The 23,672-nt window shown below is 46.3% G+C and overlaps 2 protein-coding genes across 5 annotated transcripts in view; one reads left to right on the forward strand and one right to left on the reverse strand.

The window, feature by feature from the left end:
- Nucleotides 1-6,817, reverse strand: part of LOC109033364 (lysosomal alpha-glucosidase) — a 115,975-nt gene extending 109,158 nt beyond the window's left edge. For 2 of the 4 annotated variants that reach the window (XM_072305086.1, XM_072305083.1), the window contains exon 1: nt 5,717-6,817. In XM_072305086.1, coding sequence (XP_072161187.1) covers nt 5,717-6,346 — 630 coding nt within the window. In that variant the 5' untranslated portion in view covers nt 6,347-6,817. The remainder of the gene's footprint in view (nt 1-5,716) is intronic. The other 2 variants (XM_072305076.1, XM_072305080.1) reach the window with 2 other exon arrangements.
- Nucleotides 6,818-17,113: 10,296 nt separating this feature from the next.
- On the forward strand, nt 17,114-22,425 carry LOC109032324 (uncharacterized). The gene has a single exon (XM_019044397.2). The coding sequence runs from the start codon at nt 19,840-19,842 to the stop codon at nt 22,423-22,425; it is 2,586 nt and encodes an 861-aa protein (XP_018899942.2). The 5' UTR covers nt 17,114-19,839.
- The last annotated feature ends 1,247 nt before the right edge of the window (nt 22,426-23,672 follow it).

Raw genomic sequence — 23,672 nt, forward strand, 5'->3', positions numbered from 1 at the left:
GCGTCGATGAAAATTTTAAGATTCGATTAATAATTTCATAACAATTGTGAAAGCTCTCCATCATGATTTCTTAGTGAAACAGGGAGTTGAAATAAAGCTTTTCGCGTATCATCTGCCGCCGCCGAGAGCCGTGCGCGTGCGGTCCGTCGGATTCGGATGCGCCCGGACTGCTTCGGCAGCGTTCGTGCATTGTAGCCAATCATAGCTCGAATTGGGCTCTCTAGGCGCTGGTGGCGCCGGTGACCAAAAATCGCAACAACACCATAACACAGACTTGTAGAGATGGTCGAATATTTAGATATTCGAATTATCAGCACCGAGGTAATCGCATCACATTCGAATATTCGCTTCCGAAGTAATCGCAATCGCAAATTCGAATAATCGCGTTCAGAAGTATCAAAAGTGTCATTTTTCTCTCACGGTTCATAACAAATCAAAAATCGAAGCAATAATCGAAAATATTCGAATATTCGCTTCCGAACTATTCGCAATCGCAAGATTCGAATTCTCAAAAAATCGCATTCAAAAAGTTTCGAATATTCGAATAATCGCATTCGAATCCGATATTCGCCCATCCCTACAGACTTGTTCTTATCACTTTTCTGATCTCAACTAGCGCTGTGTTTGAGCTCATGATCAAGATGCGGTTCTGAACACCTTTTGGCATGATTTCCGACAGCATTTTCCCAGCAAAAAAGATAATTTAGACACTTTAAATGGCACAACAGATCATACACCGCAATCTCACGCTGAATGTGGGAGCTGAATGTGGCTTGAATGTGGAAGTCATCGGCCCGATGCCTGAATTTTGCGCGTCACGCGCAAAATTCAGCAACGATTCTCAGCAACCATCGGACCAATTTTGAGTTTATCTGAACTATTCGAGTAGATTTGATACACATTTGGATGAAAATAACTCGAATTTGCTAAAGGACCCCACAACAAAACGGCCAAATCGGCCTAAACACGGAATCGTACGATTTTCTCAGGGATGATAGAGGGTCTTCCCAGACACTCAAAACTGGTCATATTTTTTGCCTAACCCCCAGGGAAAAGGGGGGAGAGGGGGTCAAAGTCAAAACCTTTAAATTAGCATAACTTCTCAACGGTTTGTCGTAGAAAGATGATCTTGGTGTCAAAATTTCCAAAAAAGTGAGAGCTTTCAGAATATATGTATGAAATTAATTAAATTTTAAAATTTGACCCACTTTTGGAGTATTTTACAAGGTCCCCCTTTCGTAAATTTTCGTTTTTTGAGATTTTCAGTTGTTTGGTTCGCACGGATCAAAACAAAAACAATTTCAAATGAAAGTAGAGCGTTTAAGCTTTAAAACAAGCCCAAGATAATCTTAGGGAAACGATTAGAAGCGGAGTTATGAGTCTTCAAAGTTGACGCGGCGCGCGGGAACCTTGTATGTTCCGAGTCTCAAGGTCACCTGCGCGCCCCGGATTGCCTGCAGGTTGCAAGTTTTTGTGTTTTTATGCTTCTGTAGGTCATTTTTAATGTAAATCATTCAATGAAGATAGAATAATCGAATTTTTTTTAATTTTACGGGAGGAGCGAGAGGGGGCTTAGAGTATCAACCATTATGTCCATCATACCTCATTAAACATTTGCTGACGATGACGATTCTGCTCTTATAATTTAGAAAAAACCATGGACCCTCAGTTCGAATATACATATGCTCCATACAGAACTGAACCAATTACAACCCATAGATGCCAAATTTTGGGGTACCCCTAATTTTAAAATTTTTTAAATGAGCTATAAGCTACAGCGCTTGACGGAACTCACTTGGTAAAGCCAAATAGTTTCTCGTAGAAGCAGACGAGCTTTGAGCTTCAAGACAAGTCTCAGTTATTCTTGAGGGGGCTTTTTGAAACGCAGTTAAAATTTTTTGACGTTAATGTGGTGTACCTCGCCGAAGGCCCATTGTGTAAAATTAAAAAATTCTGATTAAACTATCTTCATTGAATGATTTACATTAAAAATGACCTACAGAAGCATAAAAACACAAAAACTTGCAACCTGCAGGCAATCCGGGGCGCGCAGGTGACCTTGAGACTCGGAACATACAAGGCTCCCGCGCGCCGCGTCAACTTTGAAGACTCATAACTCCGCTTCTAATCGTTTCCCTAAGATCATCTTGGGCTTGTTTTAAAGCTTAAACGCTCTACTTTCATTTGAAATTGTTTTTGTTTTGATCCGTGCGAACCGAACAACTGAAAATCTCAAAAAACGAAAATTTACGAAAGGGGGACCTTGTAAGATGCCCCAAAAGTTGGTCAAATTTTAAAATTTAATTAATTTCATACATATATTCTGAAAGCTCTCACTTTTCTGGAAATTTTGACACCAAGATCATCTTTCTACGACAAACCGTTGAGAAGTTATGCTAATTTAAAGGTTTTGACTTTGACCCCCTCTCCCTCCTTTTCCCTGGGGGTTAGGCAAAAAATATGACCAGTTGTGAGTGTCTGGGAGACCCTCTATCATCCCTGAGAAAATCGTACGATTCCGTGTTTAGGCCGATTTGGCCGTTTTGTTGTAGGGTCCTTTCAGCCGTTGGGCGATGACTGTTGACTTCCACATTGATTGCGGCAATACTTCGGCTCGGTAAACACACGGTCGAGATAGGGATGATGGTGGTGGGCGGGGCCTTGTATACCAACTGACGTCACAGCCAATGGAAATCGTTTATTTCTTACTGTGACTTTTTATTGAGCTTATACGAAGCTTTCGACTCAATTTCGGAACTTGCAAATGCGAAAAACGGCTTTTTCGCGAAAAGTTCTGCCAGCAACACTGCCATGCTACGGAAGAACGCCGTATGAACATTCGAGAGTTGTCAAATTTCCCCGAGTAAAACACGCATTTTTGAGGAAAGTTAAGCATATTTTTCCTTAAAATTTTCAGATGATTTAGATGAAATTGCGGACAAAATTGTCTGGAAAAATTAGGAGAAAAATATAAGCAACTTTCTCTATAAATTCGAATTTAATCGAAGAAAATTTGGCAACGCCTGAAGGTTCATACGGCGTTCTTCCTTAGCACGGCAGAGCAGTCATCAAATCTTAAATCCCAGCTACATGCAACTACCCCATTACTGCATCTCTCATTTCAAATACAGGGTTATCCAAAAGTCACTGAGCACCCCTGTAACTTTTTTCCAAATTGAGATAGAAGTTTGAAACTTTGGTAATGTTCCTCGGTCTAAAGCAGCAACTAATTGGTCCCCCCAAAATTTTGGGGGGCGGCCCCCCCTAAGGGGGGCAGGGGCTAACTTTTTTTTTCAAATGGCAACCCCCCCTTTGTGATACCTCATTCGAAAGATAATTAGAAAAGAAAATTTTTGGCGCAAACCGCAGGTCAAAATGTTGATTTTTGACAAAATGGCGGCCGGTCAAAGTTCAACATGGCGGAAATTTGGCACCTCCGTTTTTTATCGGCGGATTGGTCCGAAACTCAGAATCCTAGGGTTTTTTGGGACGAGAAAAACGATTCTGGCACCGGTTTTCCAGAAAAGTCAGTCCTTTTCAAAATGGCGGCGGTCAAAATGGCGGCCTAGAGCGAGAAGTGGATATTTAGGCTGCTTATCGTTGGATTTGCATGCAACTTGGTATCCGGGGGTATTTCGGCACGAGAAGAACGAATCTTTCATTGGATATCTGCAATTCCGATGAATTTCAAAATGGCGGCTGAAAAGTGGGGATAAATCAATTTTACGGCTGCTTACCGACGGATTTGCATGAAATTCGATATCCTGGTGGTTTTTGACTGGATAAAAATAAATCTGTCATTAATTCTTGAAACACTAAATTATCGATACCTATCGCATTTCATGCAAATCCATTCATTAACAGCCGTAAAACTGATTTCTCGCCCTCTTTTCCGCCGCCATATTGGAATTCATCGGAATTTCAGATATTCAATGAAAGATTCGTTCTTCTTGAGCCGAAATACCCCCGGATACCAAGTTTCATGCAAATCCAACGATAAGCAGCCTAAATATCCACTTCTCGCTCTAGGCCGCCATTTTGAAAAGGACTGATTTTTCTGGAAAACCGATGCCAGAATCGTTTTTCTCGTCCCAAAAAACCCTGTGATTCAGAGTTTCAGACCAATCCGCCGATAAAAAACGGAGATGCCAAATTTCCGCCATGTTGAACTTTGACCGGCCGCCATTTTGTCAAAAATCAACATTTTGACCTGCGGTTTGCGCCAAAAGTTTTCTTTTCTTATTGTCTTTCGAATGAGGTATCACAAAGGGGGGGTTGCCATTTGAAAAAAAAAGTTAGCCCCCGCCCCCCTTAGGGGAGGGGGGCGCCCCCCAAAATTTTGGGGGGGACCAAAAAGTTGCTACTTTAGACCGAGGAACATGGCCAAAGTTTCAAACTTCTATCTCAATTTGGAAAAAAGTTACAGGGGTGGTCAGTGACTTTTGGATAACCCTGTATATATTTTTGTTGGTTGGGTACACAGATGAGTGTGATCTGCTGATGAGGTCTAAAAAGACCCAAACCAGTAAAGATCTCTTGCTGTGACTTCAACTTAATATTCCAATGCAAACTGCCTGAGCTTAAGGTACACTCTACTACAGGTATGGACAAACGGGGTGCCGAAGTGGCAGCGCTGAGAAAATTGGCGATCGAGTGACGTATGAAGTCGTACCGTCCATTTGCCGCGCAGGTCTTCGCAGTCGTACTCTCGATGCTGTCAAATCTACGCGTTTTGACGACTTTCTAAAATTCCATTTGTCCGTACCTGTAGTAGAGTGTACCTTGGCCTAAGATAAGCACTCTTCCCCCGCAGTTTTGTACTGGTTCTCATTAGTCAAAGTAGAATACTTGGACTTTTGGAACTTCTTGGTTTTGATTGCCTTGCAAAATGGTGAAAAAAAATATATATATGAAAAAAAATAAATTCTTATTTGAAAAAAAAAAAAAAAAATATGTTCAGTAAGTAAATGGACAAACAGCGTTCCAGAGATAGCGCCCCTGGAGTCCTCTATCTCTCTTAATCCAGCTGTATACAAAGCTGATTCTCTTTCCATATAGTACTGCTGTCTTTCTGTTCAAAGAATTGCACAAGTAGTAAATAAATGAATTACATATGCTGAATTTTTGATTGGGCAGGGATACCTGTATTAGACCGTTGCCTACAAGAATAGAGAGGCAGTAACTAAGATTCTGTGACGTCAGGCTAGTAGATGAAACTCGGCCGCGATTTAACAAGTGTTCTTATGGGAGAACGCACGACACATGTTCCTTTAGTGCTGATATCATTTCAGAGGTTGATCTGGTACAAAAGTTTATGAGTAGGTATCTTTTTGAAAGAAGATAAAATTTCACATCAGAAAACTGCCTAGTCCAAAAATTACATGGTCTGATAATTGAGAGAATCAAAGCTAAACTCGACTAAATACCAAAAATCATTACCCCACTAAGATTCAAACGCACTGCTCATGCAACAAAGGCCGATAGACGACAGCTCTGATGGGTTAACATGGCGATCACTCCACTAGTTAGATGTCTCGAAAGCAACCGCACCCTGCAGATTACCACCCCCGGCCTCTCCATTCTTGTAGGCAACGATTTGACCTACCTGCATCACAGTGAATACTCACAAATCAGAAAATGCCACCATCTTCTTTCCCTTCTCTGTGCAACATGTTACTACAACACTTGAAATTCTCAATATTCTGATTTAACTCACCTTAACATGAACCCTGAAGTTGGATTCCGCTTTGATGACCATTCTGAGAAGAGGCACATCATCAGGATAGGGTGACTTAATAACATTTCTCAGAAAGACAGTGGTGACATGATTGGCTACTGTTTTATTCACCTGCTCGTACGACTTAAAAGCAACTGGGTAGTAACACCAAGGGACATCCAGTTTCTTAAATCCATCCATTTCAGTGCGGCTCTCAGTGGGTTTCCAGCAACAGCCTCGTTGAGTACAAACCGATTCGTTGGAAGGTCCGCGTGGGAAACAGTCAAATCTGTCTTCATTTGGAACAATGGCACATTCATCAGCAAGCGCCCAATTAGTTGATGTCATATCATACTTGGAAAGGTCAACAATTCCATCTTGCATAATAAGAGGAATTTCAGATACCTCTGAACTGGTGATAAGATCTATCAATATCAAATCATAAATAATCAGAAGTGCGAAATCCACAATAAGGATGAGCAGAGCAAAAAGGAACAGGTGATAGATACATCGTGAAAACCTGCATTTAGAGCTACCATCATCTTTGACGCTGTTAAAGTCTACGTGGTGATCTGCGTAGTTTCCTGTGAGGAGCGATTTTATTGATCTAGACTCTGAATAAATTTTCATGATGCTGGGGATTGTTATCTACAAGCTGACAAAATGTGATCGCGCTTCTGATGTAAATACTGATCTTAAGGTTTATCACCTTCACCTGCTTGGGCATGAGAGCCGATTGAAGAAAAGACGGCAGTGACAGCACAAGGAAGCGGTGCCCAACCTTCCTCACTCACTGCGCACTGATTCACGACAGAGTTAAGGATTTCCAATTCAGCAAGAAAATACTTCCTCTCATCCTCTCCCAATTCAATACTCGCTGGGAATGACGACGACAGCACCTACCGGCACTTTTACCTTCAAAGTTCAACGGTTGAACTTCACTTGAGCTTCAAGAACCATGTCATGACCGTGAAGGTATACTTAGATCGCTCTTCGCCATAAAATGATAGTCGATTTATTCAATAGTGTTTTCACATCAACGACTTCAACACTACACTTCAACAACCTGTAACTAGCCGGCATAGAGAAAAAAAAGGAGGTGTTTGCATTTCGGGCATCTTGGAATTTTTCATAGAGTATCTATAGCTTTGATGACGTCATTGGGTACAGCGACGTTTTTATCCTGTCGATTTTCTTGGAAATGGTGTAATTTAAGGGAAAAAGTCATTCTATAAAAAGTGCTTGAAATTAAATAAAGAGTTGATTTAAGTAAAAAAATCGGACATTATGGTCCGTTTTTACAGCGTCAACATAACCCTCAGCGAGCGTCTTGTTTACATTGATGACGTAGGTGGGTACAAATCCTCAAGATGCAAACACCTCCTTTTTTTTCTCTATGGGTAACCACGGTAAGAGATGGTAAGAGAGCAAAGACCAAGCCAAGAATGACCAAGACCAATCCACACAGGTCAGTCATTACTGCGCATCTTTTTGAAAGCCACTTCCCCGCCCGACCATAACTCGGCTGCATCGTACGTCACAATGGGTGCTCCCAAGGCGGATAAAGAATGGTGGTCGCATTTCGTACCCTCTGGACGTCACACGGTATCGGGTACATCGGGTACATGGGCTGGCCGAGGCCGGGGGGGCCGACTCAACCTCGGATTGCACGGCAAAACCCGTACCCTCCTGACGTCACAACGCTTCAAGATGGCAGCCAAAATCGAAATGCGACCACCATTCTTTATCCGCCTTGGGGTGCTCCCATTAGAGTCCCTTTATAGAGTCAAGACAATTCGGCTCATGGATGTCACAAACGGGAATAAAGATTACAGAAATTGAACGTTTTTTCGTAATCTTTGATCGGCCCATTCTCAAATTCCTTTCTCCGTTCCTCCTCTCATTCCGTTTGTTCCTTGCCGAACCCGTAATTCCCTGGTCCATTCCAGATTATAATCTTTGCAATCGGTAAAAATGTAATCTTTATTCCCGTTTGTGACACAGTGGAGGCCTAAAATACGGGAACCAATCAGAAATGGATTCAAATTGTCTTGACTCTCAGTATAAAGGGACTCTAGCTCCCATAAGACAAGGTTGATTAAAAGGAGGTTGGTACAGGTACAATCACCCAATTCGGCGCCATGTTGATGACGCACTAGTGGGACCTTGAGTAGCGCGAAGTTTGAATTAAGACGTCTGGTGCAAGTTGCGCGCGAGCAGAATTTCTTATGCACACATTATTTATTGTAACAGAATATGAAAATATACATGAAATGTACACATTTGAAACATTTTTTTAGAATTTATTTTATTATTATCAAAATATTTTAAATTGCTTCTTTTCACCAAAGTCCCAAAATTTTGGGGGGTCGTGGTCCCCATGATTTTGGGTTAACAGGAGTCATGTGGCACATCAACAAAAATTTATTGATCTCTTCTCTTAGGAGACTTTTAAATTTTGAAAATCGGATAATTTTGACACCGACCGTCTCCAATTGAAATTCGCGCAAGAAAGGCCCCAAAATTCCCCGTAACTCCAAATAATAGGGACTTAGGAAGAGAGTGCATATAAAGCACAAAGTTCTTGTTTTTGGCCATAAATTTGGAATGCAACGTCAAAACATACCCTACCTATTTGTAATATGCGAGAAACGGGGAGGGGGGTACCATAGTATCCGGTATACCCCCCCTCCCCGTTTCTCGCATATTTCAAATAGGTAGGGTATGTTTTGACGTTGCTATGGAACGCCGTTAGTGTCAAAACCCTTTTCTTGCGCGCGCGGAATTTTTTTTGGCGCGCGGAAAGAAAAAACCGGTTTTCAATGAAAATCTCTGAATTTCCGGATTCCGCGCCGGTTTTCGATATATTTGCGCCGTTTGTGTCAAAACTATTTTTGTCGGCGCGCCGCTTCAAATCTGTTCTGCGCGCGGAATTTTCGATATATCGATTCCTGCTCGCCGTTTGTGTCAAAACTATTTTTTCCGGCGCGGCGCTCCAAATCTTTTCCGCGCGCAGAATTCTCGATATATCGATTCCTGCTCGCCGATCGTGTCAAAACTGTTTTTTCCGGCGCTGCACCAGAAAATAATTCGAAAAAGTGGCGCGCGGAATTATTTTCTGGTGCAGCGCCGGAAAAAACAGTTTTGACACGATCGGCGAGCAGGAATCGATAAATCGAGAATTCTGCGCGCGGAACAGATTTGGAGCGCCGCGCCGGAAAAAATAGTTTTGACACAAACGGCGAGCAGAAATAGATATATCGAAAATTCCGCGCGCGGAACAGACTTGAAGCGGCGCGCCGACAAAAATAGTTTTGACACAAACGGCGCAAATATATCGAAAACCGGCGCGGAATCCGGATATTTAGAGATTTTCATCGAAAACGGGTTTTTTCTTTCCGCGCGCCGAAAAAAAATTCCGCGCGCGCAAGAAAAGAGTTTTGACACTAACGGCGTTCCATACGGATACTCCCCCCACCCCCCTTAACATCCCCCTAAAATGGGGTTACAGGGGGCTGAAAATAATTTTACTGCACTCTTTGCGGTCAATTATCCCCTGAAAATTTTCGTCCGAAGCTCAATTCTCGGCCGTTTCTGAGAAAAAGATAGTGGACGGGTGCTGTGGAACACCACACATAGCATATCAAAACAAGCAGTTTGAACTGCGCGCCAGATCGAGGTCCCACTAGTACGTCATCAATATGGCTGGATGTACCAACCTCCTTTTAATCAACCTTGCCCATAAGAAATACATGATTGCAAGCAAGACCAATCCACATACAGGTCAGTCATTGCGCATCTTTTTGAAAGCCACTTCCCCGCCCGGCCCTAACTCGGCTGCACTCAATAGTACGTCACAATGGGTGCTCCCATAAGAAATACATGATTGCAAGCAAGACCAATCCACACAGGTCAGTCATTGCGCATCTTTTTGAAAGCCACTTCCCCGCCCGGCCCTAACTCGGCTGCACTCAATAGTACGTCACAATGGGTGCTCCCATAAGAAATACATTGCAAGCACTCAATAGTACGTCACTGCGCAGTAGAGTACCAAAACTCGTCCACGGGAATGACTGACCTGTGTGGATTGGTCTTGATTGCAAGCACTCAATAGTACGTCACTGCGCAGTAGAGTACCAAAACTCGTCCACGGGAATGACTCACACCGCAATCACACGCTGAATGTGGCTTGAATGTGGAAGTCATCGGCCCGATGCCTGAATTTTGCGCGAGACGAACAAAATTCAGCAACGATTCTCAGCAACTATCGGACCAATTTTGAATTTGTCTGAACTATTCGAGTAGATTTAATACACATCTGGTTGAAAATAACTCGAATTTGCTGAATTTCAGCCGTTGGGCGATGACTGTTGACTTCCACATTCAGCTGCTAAATTCAGCGTCTGATTGTGGCATGACCTGTGTGGTTGCAGGGACTTGCAGGTCCCTAGAGTACCTTTATAGACAGAGTATGGCCATTTCTGTTCCGGTTTTTCATTGGTCGCGAGCGAATAGGCTGACACGATGCTCTTAGGGCCGTAAATAAACAAACAAGATGGCTGTTATCAGCAAGCAAGATTGAGGTTATGCACATCTTACATCCTCCTGTGGTAAAGGTGAAAAGCGATTTAACAATGTTTTAATGTGTTTTTCGTGTGTTATTCGTAGATATGCTAGTTTAAAATGTTACTGCCGTATAATTGATATTTTTGTCAAATTTAGCTTCTTATCGATGTTACGGTGAGCCGCCATCTTGTTTGTTTATTTACGGCCCTAAGAGCATCATGAAGCCTAAAAATTCGTTGACCAATCAATAAGCGGAACAGTTTTCCTGTAGTAAAAAGATACGAATGGCCATACTCTGTCTATAAAGGTACTCTACAGGTCCCCAGTCCCCACTTGTTGCTGTTAGAGTACCTATATTGAGAGAGTATGGCCACTGGAGTTACCACCTCTGATTGGCTCAGCCATCTTAGGCTGAATGTAGAGTCCCTTTATACCCAGAGTTACGACAACTCGATTATCAGCTGACTGGCAGCCGTCCTTGGCTGGCCATGGAAGCCGAAACGAGTGCACCCAAACGAACGATATTGAGGGATAAGGATCAGGAATCCTGCGATGTCTGTCACACAAAAACAACAACATCAACAAAGTGATCAATTAAAAAGAAAATGAGATTGGTTTGTGAATAATTTCTTAATCTATTTTCATTTTGGACCTAAGGAAATAACAATTTACTCTTGATAAACCACAATTAGGTAATATTTTCATTATTCTTGTTCCTCATTCGAGGTACCGCCATCTTGGTGCACTCGTTTCGGCCTCCAAGAGCGAGAACCAATCAGAATTGGATTTTTTTTTAGGCCACTTTCAGCCCAATCCTGGCCCAACCAAAAGTGAGTTGTCGTAACTCTGGGTATAAAGGGACTCTAGCTGAATGGAGCCCTTAGGACCCTAAAATGGCGGACGCCATAAAGTTAATGTAATGCAAAATGATTCAAAATGTAGTTGTCTTTGCTTATCGTAACGAGAACTTTACCCAAATGCACTATTGCGACTTTTTTACACATTTTTAAGGCTAATCGTGTGCAATTTTTGAGAAAAATGACCTTAGATGTAGTAAGGTTGGCAGCAAGTGCGGTTGGTGATAACCGTCAAAAGTTGGCAATGACCCCCCTCCCATCATCAAAAACCAAAACAAAGCACCGCCATTTTTGGGTCCTAAGCCTCTCCATGGGACCCAGTGGCTATACTCTCTTAATATAGGTACTCTAGTTGCTGTGTGTGCAGTAAGCCCCACATACACGGTGAAAGTGGACCTTAATTTTGGCTTAATGTGGGAGTCACCGATGCGTTGTTGAGCGGTGAACCTTAATATTCGCCGGGCCGACGATTAAGCGTCCAGCCCACGTACAAACTGGGGCTCTCAAACTGGCACTAATTCTTCTATTTCTCAGCCATTTCTGCACGGAATGCCTTGAAAATTTCAAGATCTGATCTGTGATGTATCCCGAACACATCGGTCACCCTCAAAGATCGTCGGGCCGACGATCTTTGAAAGGCAACAGTCAACAGTTCCATCGATGAGCCTCTTTGAGGCCCCTAGTTTGTAGGTGGGCTGGACGCTTCATTAAGGCTCACCGATGGTATTCTGAATCAACGATCACCATTCTCTGCCATCCTCTGGAGGATTGCTCTGTGTTTGGTTTTCTCCCGGTCGTGTAGTGTGGTTAGTGGAGTTTTTTTATTCGTTTTCGCATGCGTTTCGCAATTTTCAGTCATTAAAATGTCTTTCATCGATAGGAACAAGAACGTGAAGAGAACGGTCCTACTTAAAATTAAAATTATGCCCAAGCCGGGTAAATCATGCTGGGAGTTGCTAGCAGGTAGAGCTGGTGTGCACGATGACAAATCCACGAGGGTAGTGGTTCAGCCCAAAAAAGTTATTCCTGAACCTATGAACAATAATTCACCTACCCAAAATAATCATAATATGTTCGGTTGGAATTTCTTTCATGGTTGGAAATAACAAAAAACAATCAACGAATAACCTTCCATATTCACAAGCACTTCCAGAATTTTAAAAAACCAAACAAGTTAAGTCACTGTTGTCAGGGTTGTATAAATATGTTCACTAACCCGTTTGAACTCTTATGAAAAATTTGTATTGGGCCTCTAGCTCGGCAACAATGCTAGGCCCTGCCGATTTAATCGTGTAACTGCTGTTTAAAGTGACTTTGAAGGTCACCGCTCAACAACGCATCGGTGACTCCCACATTAAGCCAATATTAAGGTCCACTTTCACCGTGTATGTGGGGCTGTAGGCTCAGAGACAAGAGACCCTCCACTAGTATTTTGGCCATGGTTAGAGTCCCTTTATACCCAGAGTTACGACAACTCACTTTTGGTTGGGCCAGGATTGGGCTGAAAGTGGCCTAAAAAAAAATCCAATTCTGATTGGTTCTCGCTCATGGAGGCCGAAACGAGTGCACCAAGATGGCGGTACCTCGAATGAGGAACAAGAATAATGAAAATATTACCTAATTGTGGTTTATCAAGAGTAAATTGTTATTTCCATAGGTCCAAAATGAAATTAGATTAAGAAATTATTCACAAACCAATCTCATTTTCTTTTTAATTGATCACTTTGTTGATGTTGTTGTTTTTGTGTGACAGACATCGCAGGATTCCTGATCCTTATCCCTCAATATCGTTCGTTTGGGTGCACTCGTTTCGGCTTCCATGGCCAGCCAAGGACGGCTGCCAGTCAGCTGATAATCGAGTTGTCGCAACTCTGGGTATAAAGGGACTCTAGCCATGGTGGAATATGAAGGTCCGTTTGTAAAAAAAACTTGGTCCGTTTGTAAAGGCCTCTATAGACGATCAAATTCCCGAACCAATTCCGATCAAAGTAGCATCAAAGTGTCGGGAGTCATCAGTCTGAAATTCATAAATTTGCTTAATTTTAAAATGAAAACTTGACAGAAACGTTTCCTGTGGCAGGAAATGATGAATGATGGCACTCCTGTCTGATCTCACTTTGATCAAAAAAGTGCGGCCCGTCAAAATTTGATGGTAGATGGTGACCACCAGTCATCAGCATGTCTACTTTGATCGGAATTGGTTCGGAATTTGATCGTCTATAAAGGCCTTAAAAAAAACTTGCGCACAACTCTGACCGCGGAGCATCAGTGCATCGTTCGCATCGGTTTCACCGGTGCAACACATCGGTGCCACCAGCCTTCCCCGGCTTTTGATTGGCTCGCAAATTTCCTCAATTTTCTGTAGTTTGAAAAAAAATTTCTCGTGGAAACTAGAGTCCCTTTATGCTGAGAGTCAAGACAATTCGGCTCATGGATGTCACAAACGGGAATAAAGATTACAGAAATTGAACGTTTTTCGTAATCTTTGATCGGCCCATTCTCAAATGCCTTTCTCCGTTCCTGCTCTCATTCCGTTTGTTCCTTGCCGAACCCGTAATTCCCTGGTCCATTCCAGATTATAATCTTTGCAATTGGTGAAAATGTAATCTTTATTCCCGTTTGTGACACTGTGGAAGCCTAAAATACGGGAACCAATCAGAAATGGATTCAAATTGTCTTGACTCTCAGTATAAAGGGACTCTAGTGGAAACTAGAGTCCCTTTATGGAAACCTTTGTGTGTCCCTTTGTGGAAACCTCTCTGAAGTCAAGGCGGATAAAGATAAAGAATGGTGGTCGCATTTCGTACCCTCTGGACGTCACACGGTATCGGGTACATCGGGTACATGGGCTGGCCGAGGCCGGGGGGGGGGGCGACTCAACCTAGGATTGCACGCCTTGCTGAAGTGCTTCTCAAAGCGACTACAAAGTTATTGATATATTACACCTACCATGTTTCTGTTTTTTTACTTTCAATTTGAATCAAGTCTCAAAAAAAAAGCTGTACCTAACCTAACCTCAACCATGTGTGTTCATTTCCATTTTCATTGCAAAGAGAAAACATTGCAAATAGCCACCAGCAGTTCTCGATCTGAAATTTGACAAATTTTCAATTTAAAATCATCTTGTGTGACCTAAAATGATTTTTTGTCTTTCAATCAGTGTCGTCTTAATACCTTTTCACTTCAGTTTCTAAAGTTTATGGCGTTTCTTCATTGTTCCTTTCGCTCCTGATGGTTGAAGCTGAAGCCAAGTAGCTCGTCGGTTTGATCTGCTTTTTTTCCTCGAAGAGGATTTAATTGTGCCTCTCCTTCAAGTCTCAGCTTTAGCAGTGTTACTTTTTCATCATAAACTATATATTACTTCGGTAATAATCAAAAGTTTACATTTCAGTTCTGTATCTACAAGTGTCTGCATCAGGAATCGTTCTCCGAGAGCAGCATCTCATGACTGTAGCATACAGATGGAAATTAAGCTTGTTTCATGGTTTAATTTAAACAACTTGTGCTCTAAATTTATCGTTGAAGTGACAAATGGTGTGTATTACTGTACCCGAAAGCCTAGCGTAGAAACTTTGAGCACCTGTCTCAGTGTGAGCGGTCCTTTGTTGCGGTCAAAGCTGCTCATTGATGACAGTTTCTCAAAGGAAAAGTCTTCGATGGATCAAGAAAAATTATCTAATGACTTATACTGATGACGCATTCGATGTCATTCTTTAATAATTCTTCCACGGTTTATCTATATAGGTATTAGTCAAGATTTAATATGTATTTCCTTGATGTGAATAAATCTTTCCTAGTGAGTGTTAACCGGACTCCGAATGATTTTCTTTACCATTCCTCTAAGGATATTATAGGGAACAAAATGAATCATGTGATTTCAGCCCGATTGTTGAAATATATTTTGTTTGTCGGGACGACATAAATGACATCGGTTTAAAGGCGGAGCGTGATGGGTTGGCTATGTCTTATTGCTGCTTTGTCGTGCCTATATCAAGTTGAACTCACGACAAGCTAACGGCACTTCTTAAGTTTCCGACAGAATGTTGTCCATTCCACCTGACAAAGGCACAACAAAGCAGGGATAAGACATAGCCGACTAATCTCGCTCGGTTTTTTAACCTATGTCATCTATGCCGTCCCGACAAACAAAAAATTTCAAAAATCAGGCTGCTCAGGTGTGTCTTTTGTTGTTCTTGGTCTAACTCAAAGCTCATAATCATTTAAAATCAATCATCATCACAGGTTTCCTAAAAGTTATTGAAATTATTTCCAAGTCATGTCAAGAAGATTTTAATGGTCTTTCACGTTTGGATAAACCTTCAAAAATGTCATTATGAGCGCTTTTATGAATGCTGTGAGCACTAAATGTCACTCAAAATTTCCTCGAACGAAGCGCCGCCCATTATTGTCACTGTTTTTCTTTGATACTTTAATTTATATCTGTTCTTTTTCCCTGAGAGGGGTGAAAAACATCCAAAGCAAGTTTTTAAACTTTTTTTTCTAAACAGATGAGCAATAATCAATGCCATTTCTCCCTGTATCGGGTTGAACCTTTGACCTTGCTTCAGCTTGTTCCTTCTCTGCTGCCCTTGGTCAACATCTTTTGAAAATTTGAATGTTTCTATAACCATCACTTAGGGCTGGAATAAAGGTGAAGCTTCAGACTTTTGAGGTACGGATCCACTTCTCAGACTTTCCAACTTAAATTTTCCTGTTTCAGCATTAACTCCGTCTTCTGTAAAAGTTAAGATCCAGTAGGCATCCTCAAATAATAATCCAGAAATGGGGGAAAAAGCCAGCAACTACATCGAGCCCAGGGGGTGGTTAGGCTTTCTTTACATTTTTTGGACTAGGACAGTACCTTCCATTTGCCAGATATTGCTAGAGTCCCTTTGGCAGCGAATTTGAAAGGCGCCTCCCCAGGCAAATGAAACCTCAAGTGCTCACCCCTTCCGAATGCATGGTATTCTATTCATAGGATGATTTGAATTCAAATTATCTTTGCAGAGCAGATGGTTGAAACTTCTTACAGTGTTCTCTCCCTATCAGAGACTAGAGTACCTGTATAGGGAGAGTAGCGACGATCTGAAACTTCGAAAGTCCATCAGGCCTTCACCGATGCCTCCGCGAATAAAGTTAGGGCCCAAAAGGGCAGCCAACCTATGAATTTCGAATGTCCAGAGCGATTTACAAATACAATTGTTACGAACCGTCGTTTAGAAAGCATGCATTTGGTTTACTTTTTGCATAAATTTACTTATTTTTGCGAAAGAACGCTCATTTATGTACATTCTTAGCTATCTTGGTTAGAATTGAAATCTGTAGGCTGGCAGTGAAATTTTGTGTGTTAGAAGTTGCTCAGAAGGGTGGCTGCACTTTTGGGCCCTAAGCCCTCCATGAACCGATCTGTCGCTACTCTCCCTATACAGGTACTCTATCAGAGACAAGAGACCCTCCACTAGTAACTTGGCCATGGTGGAAGCTTTTACTTTTGGGACTTCAGCATTCTACTGTTGACTTACCTACATGGTTGATGTTCAACAACGTGTTGGCAGTTTCGTTTTGCCACAGATTAGTCCAGATCGCTAACATCGGCGGAAGAGCGTGAGTAGCTTTGTGAGCGCCATTGGCGGGAAAATCCATGGGCATTTAAAACTAGGAACCAAAACTGAAATTTTGGCTATTTTCAGCAGATTTTCGGCGGGAGAATACTTCTTTTTCAGATTTTTGTGGGATGAAACGTTCCGAAGAATTCAAGAATTAGTTTCTCAGTAGAATTTATGTGGTTCAATATTTCCAGATTAAATAATTAAGGTGGAAATAAATAAAGAAGGAGAATTAATTAAAATACGAGTAAACAAGGCTAAAAATTATTGAAACACTAAACGGTAAGACGTTTCGAGCTGCTTCCAGCTCATTTTTAGCTGCAAAAACACATAAAAACAAGTAAAAAATTGAGTGGCGACCTGACCTCAGCCGTTATCACGTAACCACTCATAATAACGGCTGGGGTCAGGTCGCCACTCAATTTTTTACTTGTTTTTATGTGTTTTTGCAGCTAAAAATGAGCTGGAAGCAGCTCGAAACGTCTTACCTTTTAGTGTTTCAATAATTTTTAGCCTTGTTTACCCGTATTTAAATTAATTCTCCTTCTTTATTCGTATAATCGGGCTATGTTTTTGTGCTTTATCGGTGGAAATAAACAAATCAGAGTTCATCAGTATACTGAGTAGGGGAAGCGAGGAGTCCTCCGGTCCACGTCCGGCTTCCTGGTTCGCACAGAGCAGGGACTCCCCTTTTCGTGGCAAAGCGAGTAGCGGCATCCCCTTCTAGTCTTGAACGTAAACGTGAGCATAAAATCGATGGCAAACTCAACTCTATCTTCCTTCACTCTCCTTCCTCTCTTGATGGCAAACTCCACTAGCTTCTTTCCTGGGTTCAGCACAGAACTGTCGCGTGCAGCTCCCCCCTCGGGGCGGAGCTCCCGTCCGACAATCGTACTAGCTTTCAGCCGAGCGACCTCCTCCACCGGGCGGATCTAGCGCAACGAGCACTGCACTGCTCTACCGCTAGGTTCGTTTCAACCGAGGGGTCGCTCAACCGGGGCTCGTACGTGCGTCGAGCGGGGCACCCTGGTGTTCTAAACGGTTGCGTTTTAGAGCGTGCGTGAAGTGCAGTTCACGCGTCGCTCTGGACGCCGCCCCCCGCGTGCCGCTTTGCCCTACGGGCCCCGTAGCGTCACCGGGGACCAGGAGACACATTCTTTCTCTTGGCAAACGCCTCCAACAGCTTTCTTCCTGCGTGAGCACTAACTTTGATGGCTAACTCAACTCTATCTTCCTTCGCTCTCCTCCCTCTCTTGATGGCAAACTCCACCAGTTTCTTTCCTGGGTTTCAGCACAGAACTGTCGTAGTGCGGCTCCCCCTTCGAGGCGGAGCTCCCGTTCCGACAATCGTACTAGCTTTCAGCCGAGCGACCTCCTCCACCGGGCGGGTCTAGCGCAACGAGCACTGCACTGCTCTACCGCTAGGTTCGTTTCAACCGAGGGGTCGCTCAACCGGGGCTCGTACGTGCGTCGAGCGGGGCACCCTGGTGTTCTAAACGGTTGCGTTTTAGAGCGTGCGTGAAGTGCAGTTCACGCGTCGCTCTGGACGCCGCCCCCCGCGTGCCGCTTTGCCCTACGGGCCTCGTAGCGCCACCGGGGACCGGGAGACACGTTTTTCTTCTTGGCATACACCTCCAACAGCTTTCTTCCTCCGCTTAGGGCGCAAGTCCAAAGCACCGAACCTATCCATTAAGCACCCTTCCTTTACCGGGCGATCATATTGAACGACGAATCGTACTGAGGCCAGACGCCCGGACGGTCCGTCTTGTCGTCTAGACAGGACCCTCCGCGCGGACAGAACCTCTCTCTGAACGTCGGTCGGGTATCCGCAACGGACCGCCGGTCGTTTGTTTCCCTCTCGATGTGGGTCTCCGAATCGGAGCATCTCTTAGCCTTTATCGTCGACCCTCCCTTAACCCCGCTAGCCTTCTCCCAGCTCTGCTCGTCATCTCGTCACCTCGTACCCGCGAGCCATCGTGCGCTAACCTCCTCGGCAGCGCTCTCGGAGCAGCCCGTCGGCTAGCCCCGTCGTCCTTTCCCGTCGCTGCCGAAACGTTAGAGTCCCGAAGCGCCTTCGCGGCGCCTCCTACCTCGTCGCTAGCCGCCTCACCCTTCTAAGGCCCCTCTCGGAGCCCCCGACTCGAATCACTACCCTCTCGGCGCACCTGTTTCCCACCGGAGCCAAGCGGTGCCGAAGCGGTCGCCCCCCGTTTTTGCGGGTGTCGGTGGCCGCGAGCCTTCGGGCGATCGGTCCCGCCCCGCCGGGGTCGGCGGCCCAAAGCCGCGACTCGGGCCGAGGACAGCGCCAGGCGGGGTCTTGACTCCGCCACCTCGAGCACAGAGCTACCTCTCGCATAGCCCTCTCTCTCTCTTTCTATGTACTGTCTATCCTTCGCCTACCCCGGAGCACCTCTATCGGGCTCCCTCTCTCGTCTCTCGCGCTAAGTCCAAAGCGCTGCTCTAGCCCTCGCCCTCACCCCTCTCCGGCACCTCTGCCGGCTCTCTCTTCTTCTTTTCTTTTCTTCACCCCACTCTATGTCTTTCCTACCTGCCTATCTAGGCCTCCGAGCTATCTCTTCCCGCGTGTCTGACAGCCGCCAGACCGGCTCGCCCCCACACTCTTGAAGGGGACCGTTAGAGGGTCTTTTCCTCGAGCGGCTCCCCGTAATGCCCCTTTACTCTAACCCCTCTCTTCTTTGCCTAGCCAGCTAAGCCTCTAAACTCCGACAAGCTCGGACAAGCTCTTCGCCCCACCCATCGCCGCAGCCACGAAGAGGCCCTGGCGCACTACCCCCCGAGCCATAGGTAAGCCTCAGGGTTTAAACGTAGTGCGTCGACGGGAGGGCGGGCCGCCCACAAGCGGGTCGGCCCGCCCCCCCGTCACCAAACTCCCTGGTCCTAATCCTTCCTCCTCCATCCCGTTCTGTCTACAGGTGGAGGACGACCAGGCCCAGACAAACTCACCCAGAGCAGCATACACAAAGCCCCTGTTCAACATCTCACATGGCTCTCTGGAGTAGGACGGCCCACCCCTCGGGCCGAAGTCAGGTACGGCCCGAGACAACTTGGAGGCAGCCCCTCCGCACAACCAAGCATGAATAACGAACAAACAGCACACACACCGCCGGGAGAATTCGGTACTCCCGGAACGGGCAGGAGCTCCGAGTCAGATGCAAACTCTGGCTCGGAGGTTACTGGGGTCCAGAATGGATCGGCCCCTCTCAGGTCCTTATCCTGCAACGATCCAGAAACAAACGACGGACTATCGACCCACGATTCTTATTTAACGGAACTTCTAGACGCCACCCCGAGCACCCCGACCCCCCCGCAGACGCAGGGCGGAGAGGGGACTCAAATCGCATCCCCGGCATACGGCACCCCCCAAGGGACCGTAGCCAGGGAAATATTTCAGTTGGAGCAGCGGATCAGGAGGTCAAACTCCAATGACCTCCCCCGCTCAGAAGACGCCCCGACACCGGGCAAGAGAGCTCGCCGAAGGCACTCGGACAGCTCCGTGTCCAGCACCTCGCCCAGTCCCCAAAAGAGACACTGGGACAGGAAGTCGGAGGCCCAAGAGGCCTTCGAGATTGCCGATAAGAGTGCCAAGGTAGTAGAGAGACTCCGACAAGCCTTCACCAGACTTAGAAGAAAGGAGAAAACCTACTCCTGGAAGGATTTTATGGAGCGGGATAACGTTATGCTTGACGAGCTCCTAGAAAATCAACAGAAGCTCGCAAGCATAATTCTCGGGAGAGCGACCCGCTTTGAGAGCTACCCCGAAAGTCTCATCCACAGAGATAGTGGCACGCAAACAAGCCCTATGAAATCTCCGCCGCCCCCTACAGACACGCCCGACATTGTAGTCCTTGAAGACGACGTCGGTGCAAACGAGGACCTTAATAACCAGAACAATCCTTGGGGCGGACCGGAGATCATCGTACCGGCTCAGCCCTCGACGTCAGCAGCTGGCGTCACGGCCCAAGGTCCACAAGTCCCGCCTCAGCCACCGCCCCTCCCGCCGCCGCCATACCCCCTGCAACCGCCTAAGCACCAAAGGCCAAAAAATACAGAAAATGACGCTGTCACCATTGTGAACAATGCAGGGGGCACGGAATTTTTGATGATGCAATTTAGCAAAATGATCAGGGAAGAAGTCACCAGGGCGATCGATATGCGCCTGGGACAACCTGATAAGCAGACGCCGCCAAGACAGAAAGGCAACAGAATTGAACAAACGAGGCCTGAAAGTCAGAGGCAACCAGCATCGACTCCCCCGACATCCCCTAGGGGTGAGCCGCCACGTCCCGGAGGAGGCGGTGGCTACTCGGAAACCTGGCAGGAGGTAGTAACTCGAAACTACCAAGGTGTCAGGGGACCGAGGGCGGAGACTCATCCGTCTTCTAAAACAACAAATACAACAAACAACAGATTCACACCGCTGGGAGGAGGTAACATCGCAAAACGTCGGGAACGGGAACCCTTCCCGAGCCTCCCCCCGCCTCAATCACCGAGCCCGTCCACACCTGGGAAAGGGAAAAAGAAAAAGAAAGGGGCCGAAAACCCCTCCCTAAACCCGCAGCGACCACCAGAGGTGCAGCAAGAAACAAGCAATGCTAAGATACGGGAGAAGAACACCTTCCCGGGGGCGGACATCATCGTCCAACCCAGATATAGTAACGCCACAGTAACATGCAATGATGTGTGGACGGAGCTAACCAAAACGGTCAACCCCAGAGAGGTGGGGGTACAACCGCTGAGATGGGCGAGAACGCGTGACGCGCAGGTACGCGTAACCTGCGCCACGCAAAGCGGCGCTGAAGCCCTAGCGGCTGCCGTCAACGCTAAAAGTTCCAATCTAACTGCCAGTGTACAGGGCAAGCAAAACCCGAGGATCGCCTTCCATGGTGTCCCAGTCGGTCTCCCGAACGACGATCTCACCGCGATCATTCGGGAGCAGACCGGGGCAGACAACGGTTACACCTACAAGTACACTTTCGGGAGCAGATCCGCGACAACAAACGTCCGGGTCTACGAATGCTCCCCAGACATTTTACAAACAATTGCGTTGTTACCTCCACGGTGGTCGGTCGGCTGGGCCTTTGTCACTGTCCGGGAACACCTACGGCTAATGCAATGCCACCGATGCCAGCTCTATGGGCATCTGCAAGCGGTGTGTACCAACAGGGAGCCCACCTGTAAATGGTGCGCTGGGAACCACGACTCCGGACAGTGTCGTGCCAAGTCAAATAAAAACCTCTGGGCCTGCGCGGGGTGCAAAAAGCACCGCATGCCCGGACCACGCCACGCCAGTGGGGACACGAACTTGTGTGCCTACTACAAACTGCGTCGCAACGACCTCGAGCGCAGTATCAACTACGGGCATAAACCCACCGTGCCACAACCAAGAACAGGTGCCGCACCGGCGGCCGCGGAACAACGACCTCCGCAACCCGCCAATCAGCTAAACTGGGGCTCCGCGCCACCAGCAGCGTCAACCACACCTTCATCATCTTCATCCTCTTCAAAGGCACACAAGTCCCCGCTGGCATCCGACCGACCCCCCCAGCCACAAACATCGAACAACAACGGCAGCGGCTTTCCCGCCGACGGTGGGGATCAGAATCAACAGCCATCGCCGATGGAGACAGACTCCTCGCAAGTGGGAGGGAACTGCCATTAGTCCAACATGGCAGTCCCGACCGCTTCTGGCACTGGCCTGCGTCTCAAGATCGGGCAGATTAACCTTGACCATCGAAAGGACCCGAACTGCGAGACGCAGGTCGATTGCGAGAAACTCGGGATCCAACTAGCGCTGGTTCAAGAACCTTTGATCAAGAAACTCCCAAACGGCCACAAACTGGTCGGCTTCCGAAACAACGTCAAGAAGATTTTCACCATCGAAGCCGACCAGGCCAGAGCGGCCATCGTCATACTAGATCCCACCGTCGGCGTGCTCGCGTTAAACTCCCTAAGCACGAAAGACATCGCCGTCGCAGAAATCGGCTTTGGGGAGTGCAGAATGATCGTCGCCTCTGTTTACATATCGCCGAATGAAGACTACGAACCTGTCCTCCAACAACTGGAGCAGATTGCGCACCGGACCTCGGGCCGCCCCTTACTGATCGCCGGAGATTTTAACGCTAAGTCTCCGGTTTGGGGCGGAGACCCACAGAGGCTCCACAGAGGTATAGCAGTGGAAACCTTAGTCGGCGCCCTCGACCTAACAGTTTGTAACGACCCGTCCTCGCCACCCACTTTCGAGAACGCCCAAGGGAGATCGTGGATAGACCTCACCCTCTCCCGCGGGGACGTCACAATCGACAACTGGAGGACGTGTGGGACCGAGGCGGGTCGATTCATAACCAGCCACAAACTTCTCCAGTACGAAGCGGAGATAAACCGTGCACCTCCTAGACAAGGGTTCCCAAACCCGGGCACATCGCTTCCCCAGCTGAGCAAGGCCAACTGGGGGAACTTCCAAGGCCTTTTAAAGCCTTTTGAAAACAGGAGGTGCCCGGAGGGCGCCGACGAGGCGACGATCGACCGCGAGGTAGACGACTTCACCACCATCATCAAACGGTCCACTAAACAAGTAACGCCCCTGGTAGAAACCGCGCGCAACTCCTGGTGGGACGAGGAGTGCGAGTCCAGAAAAACGGAGGTCCTCAGGGCGCTGTCTGCAGCCAGAAAGGCGAAGCCCTGGGAAAAAGACCTCCTCTGGGCCAGGAAAAGGGACCTAGAGAAGGACTATCGGGATTTCCTGAAAACGAAAAGACAAACATACTTCTCTAACCTCCGGAAAGAGTCCCTGGACAAATACGGACCTTGGGGAGTCGTCTACAAAGCCGCTGCCAATAAATATCAACACAAGCATCCACGGGCAGAGATTCCGACCCAAGACGCCGACCCCGACGGAGAGGCCCAGTC

The sequence above is a fragment of the Bemisia tabaci genome, chromosome 1 (genome assembly GCF_918797505.1).
Source record: "Bemisia tabaci chromosome 1, PGI_BMITA_v3".
Taxonomy (NCBI): domain Eukaryota; kingdom Metazoa; phylum Arthropoda; class Insecta; order Hemiptera; family Aleyrodidae; genus Bemisia; species Bemisia tabaci.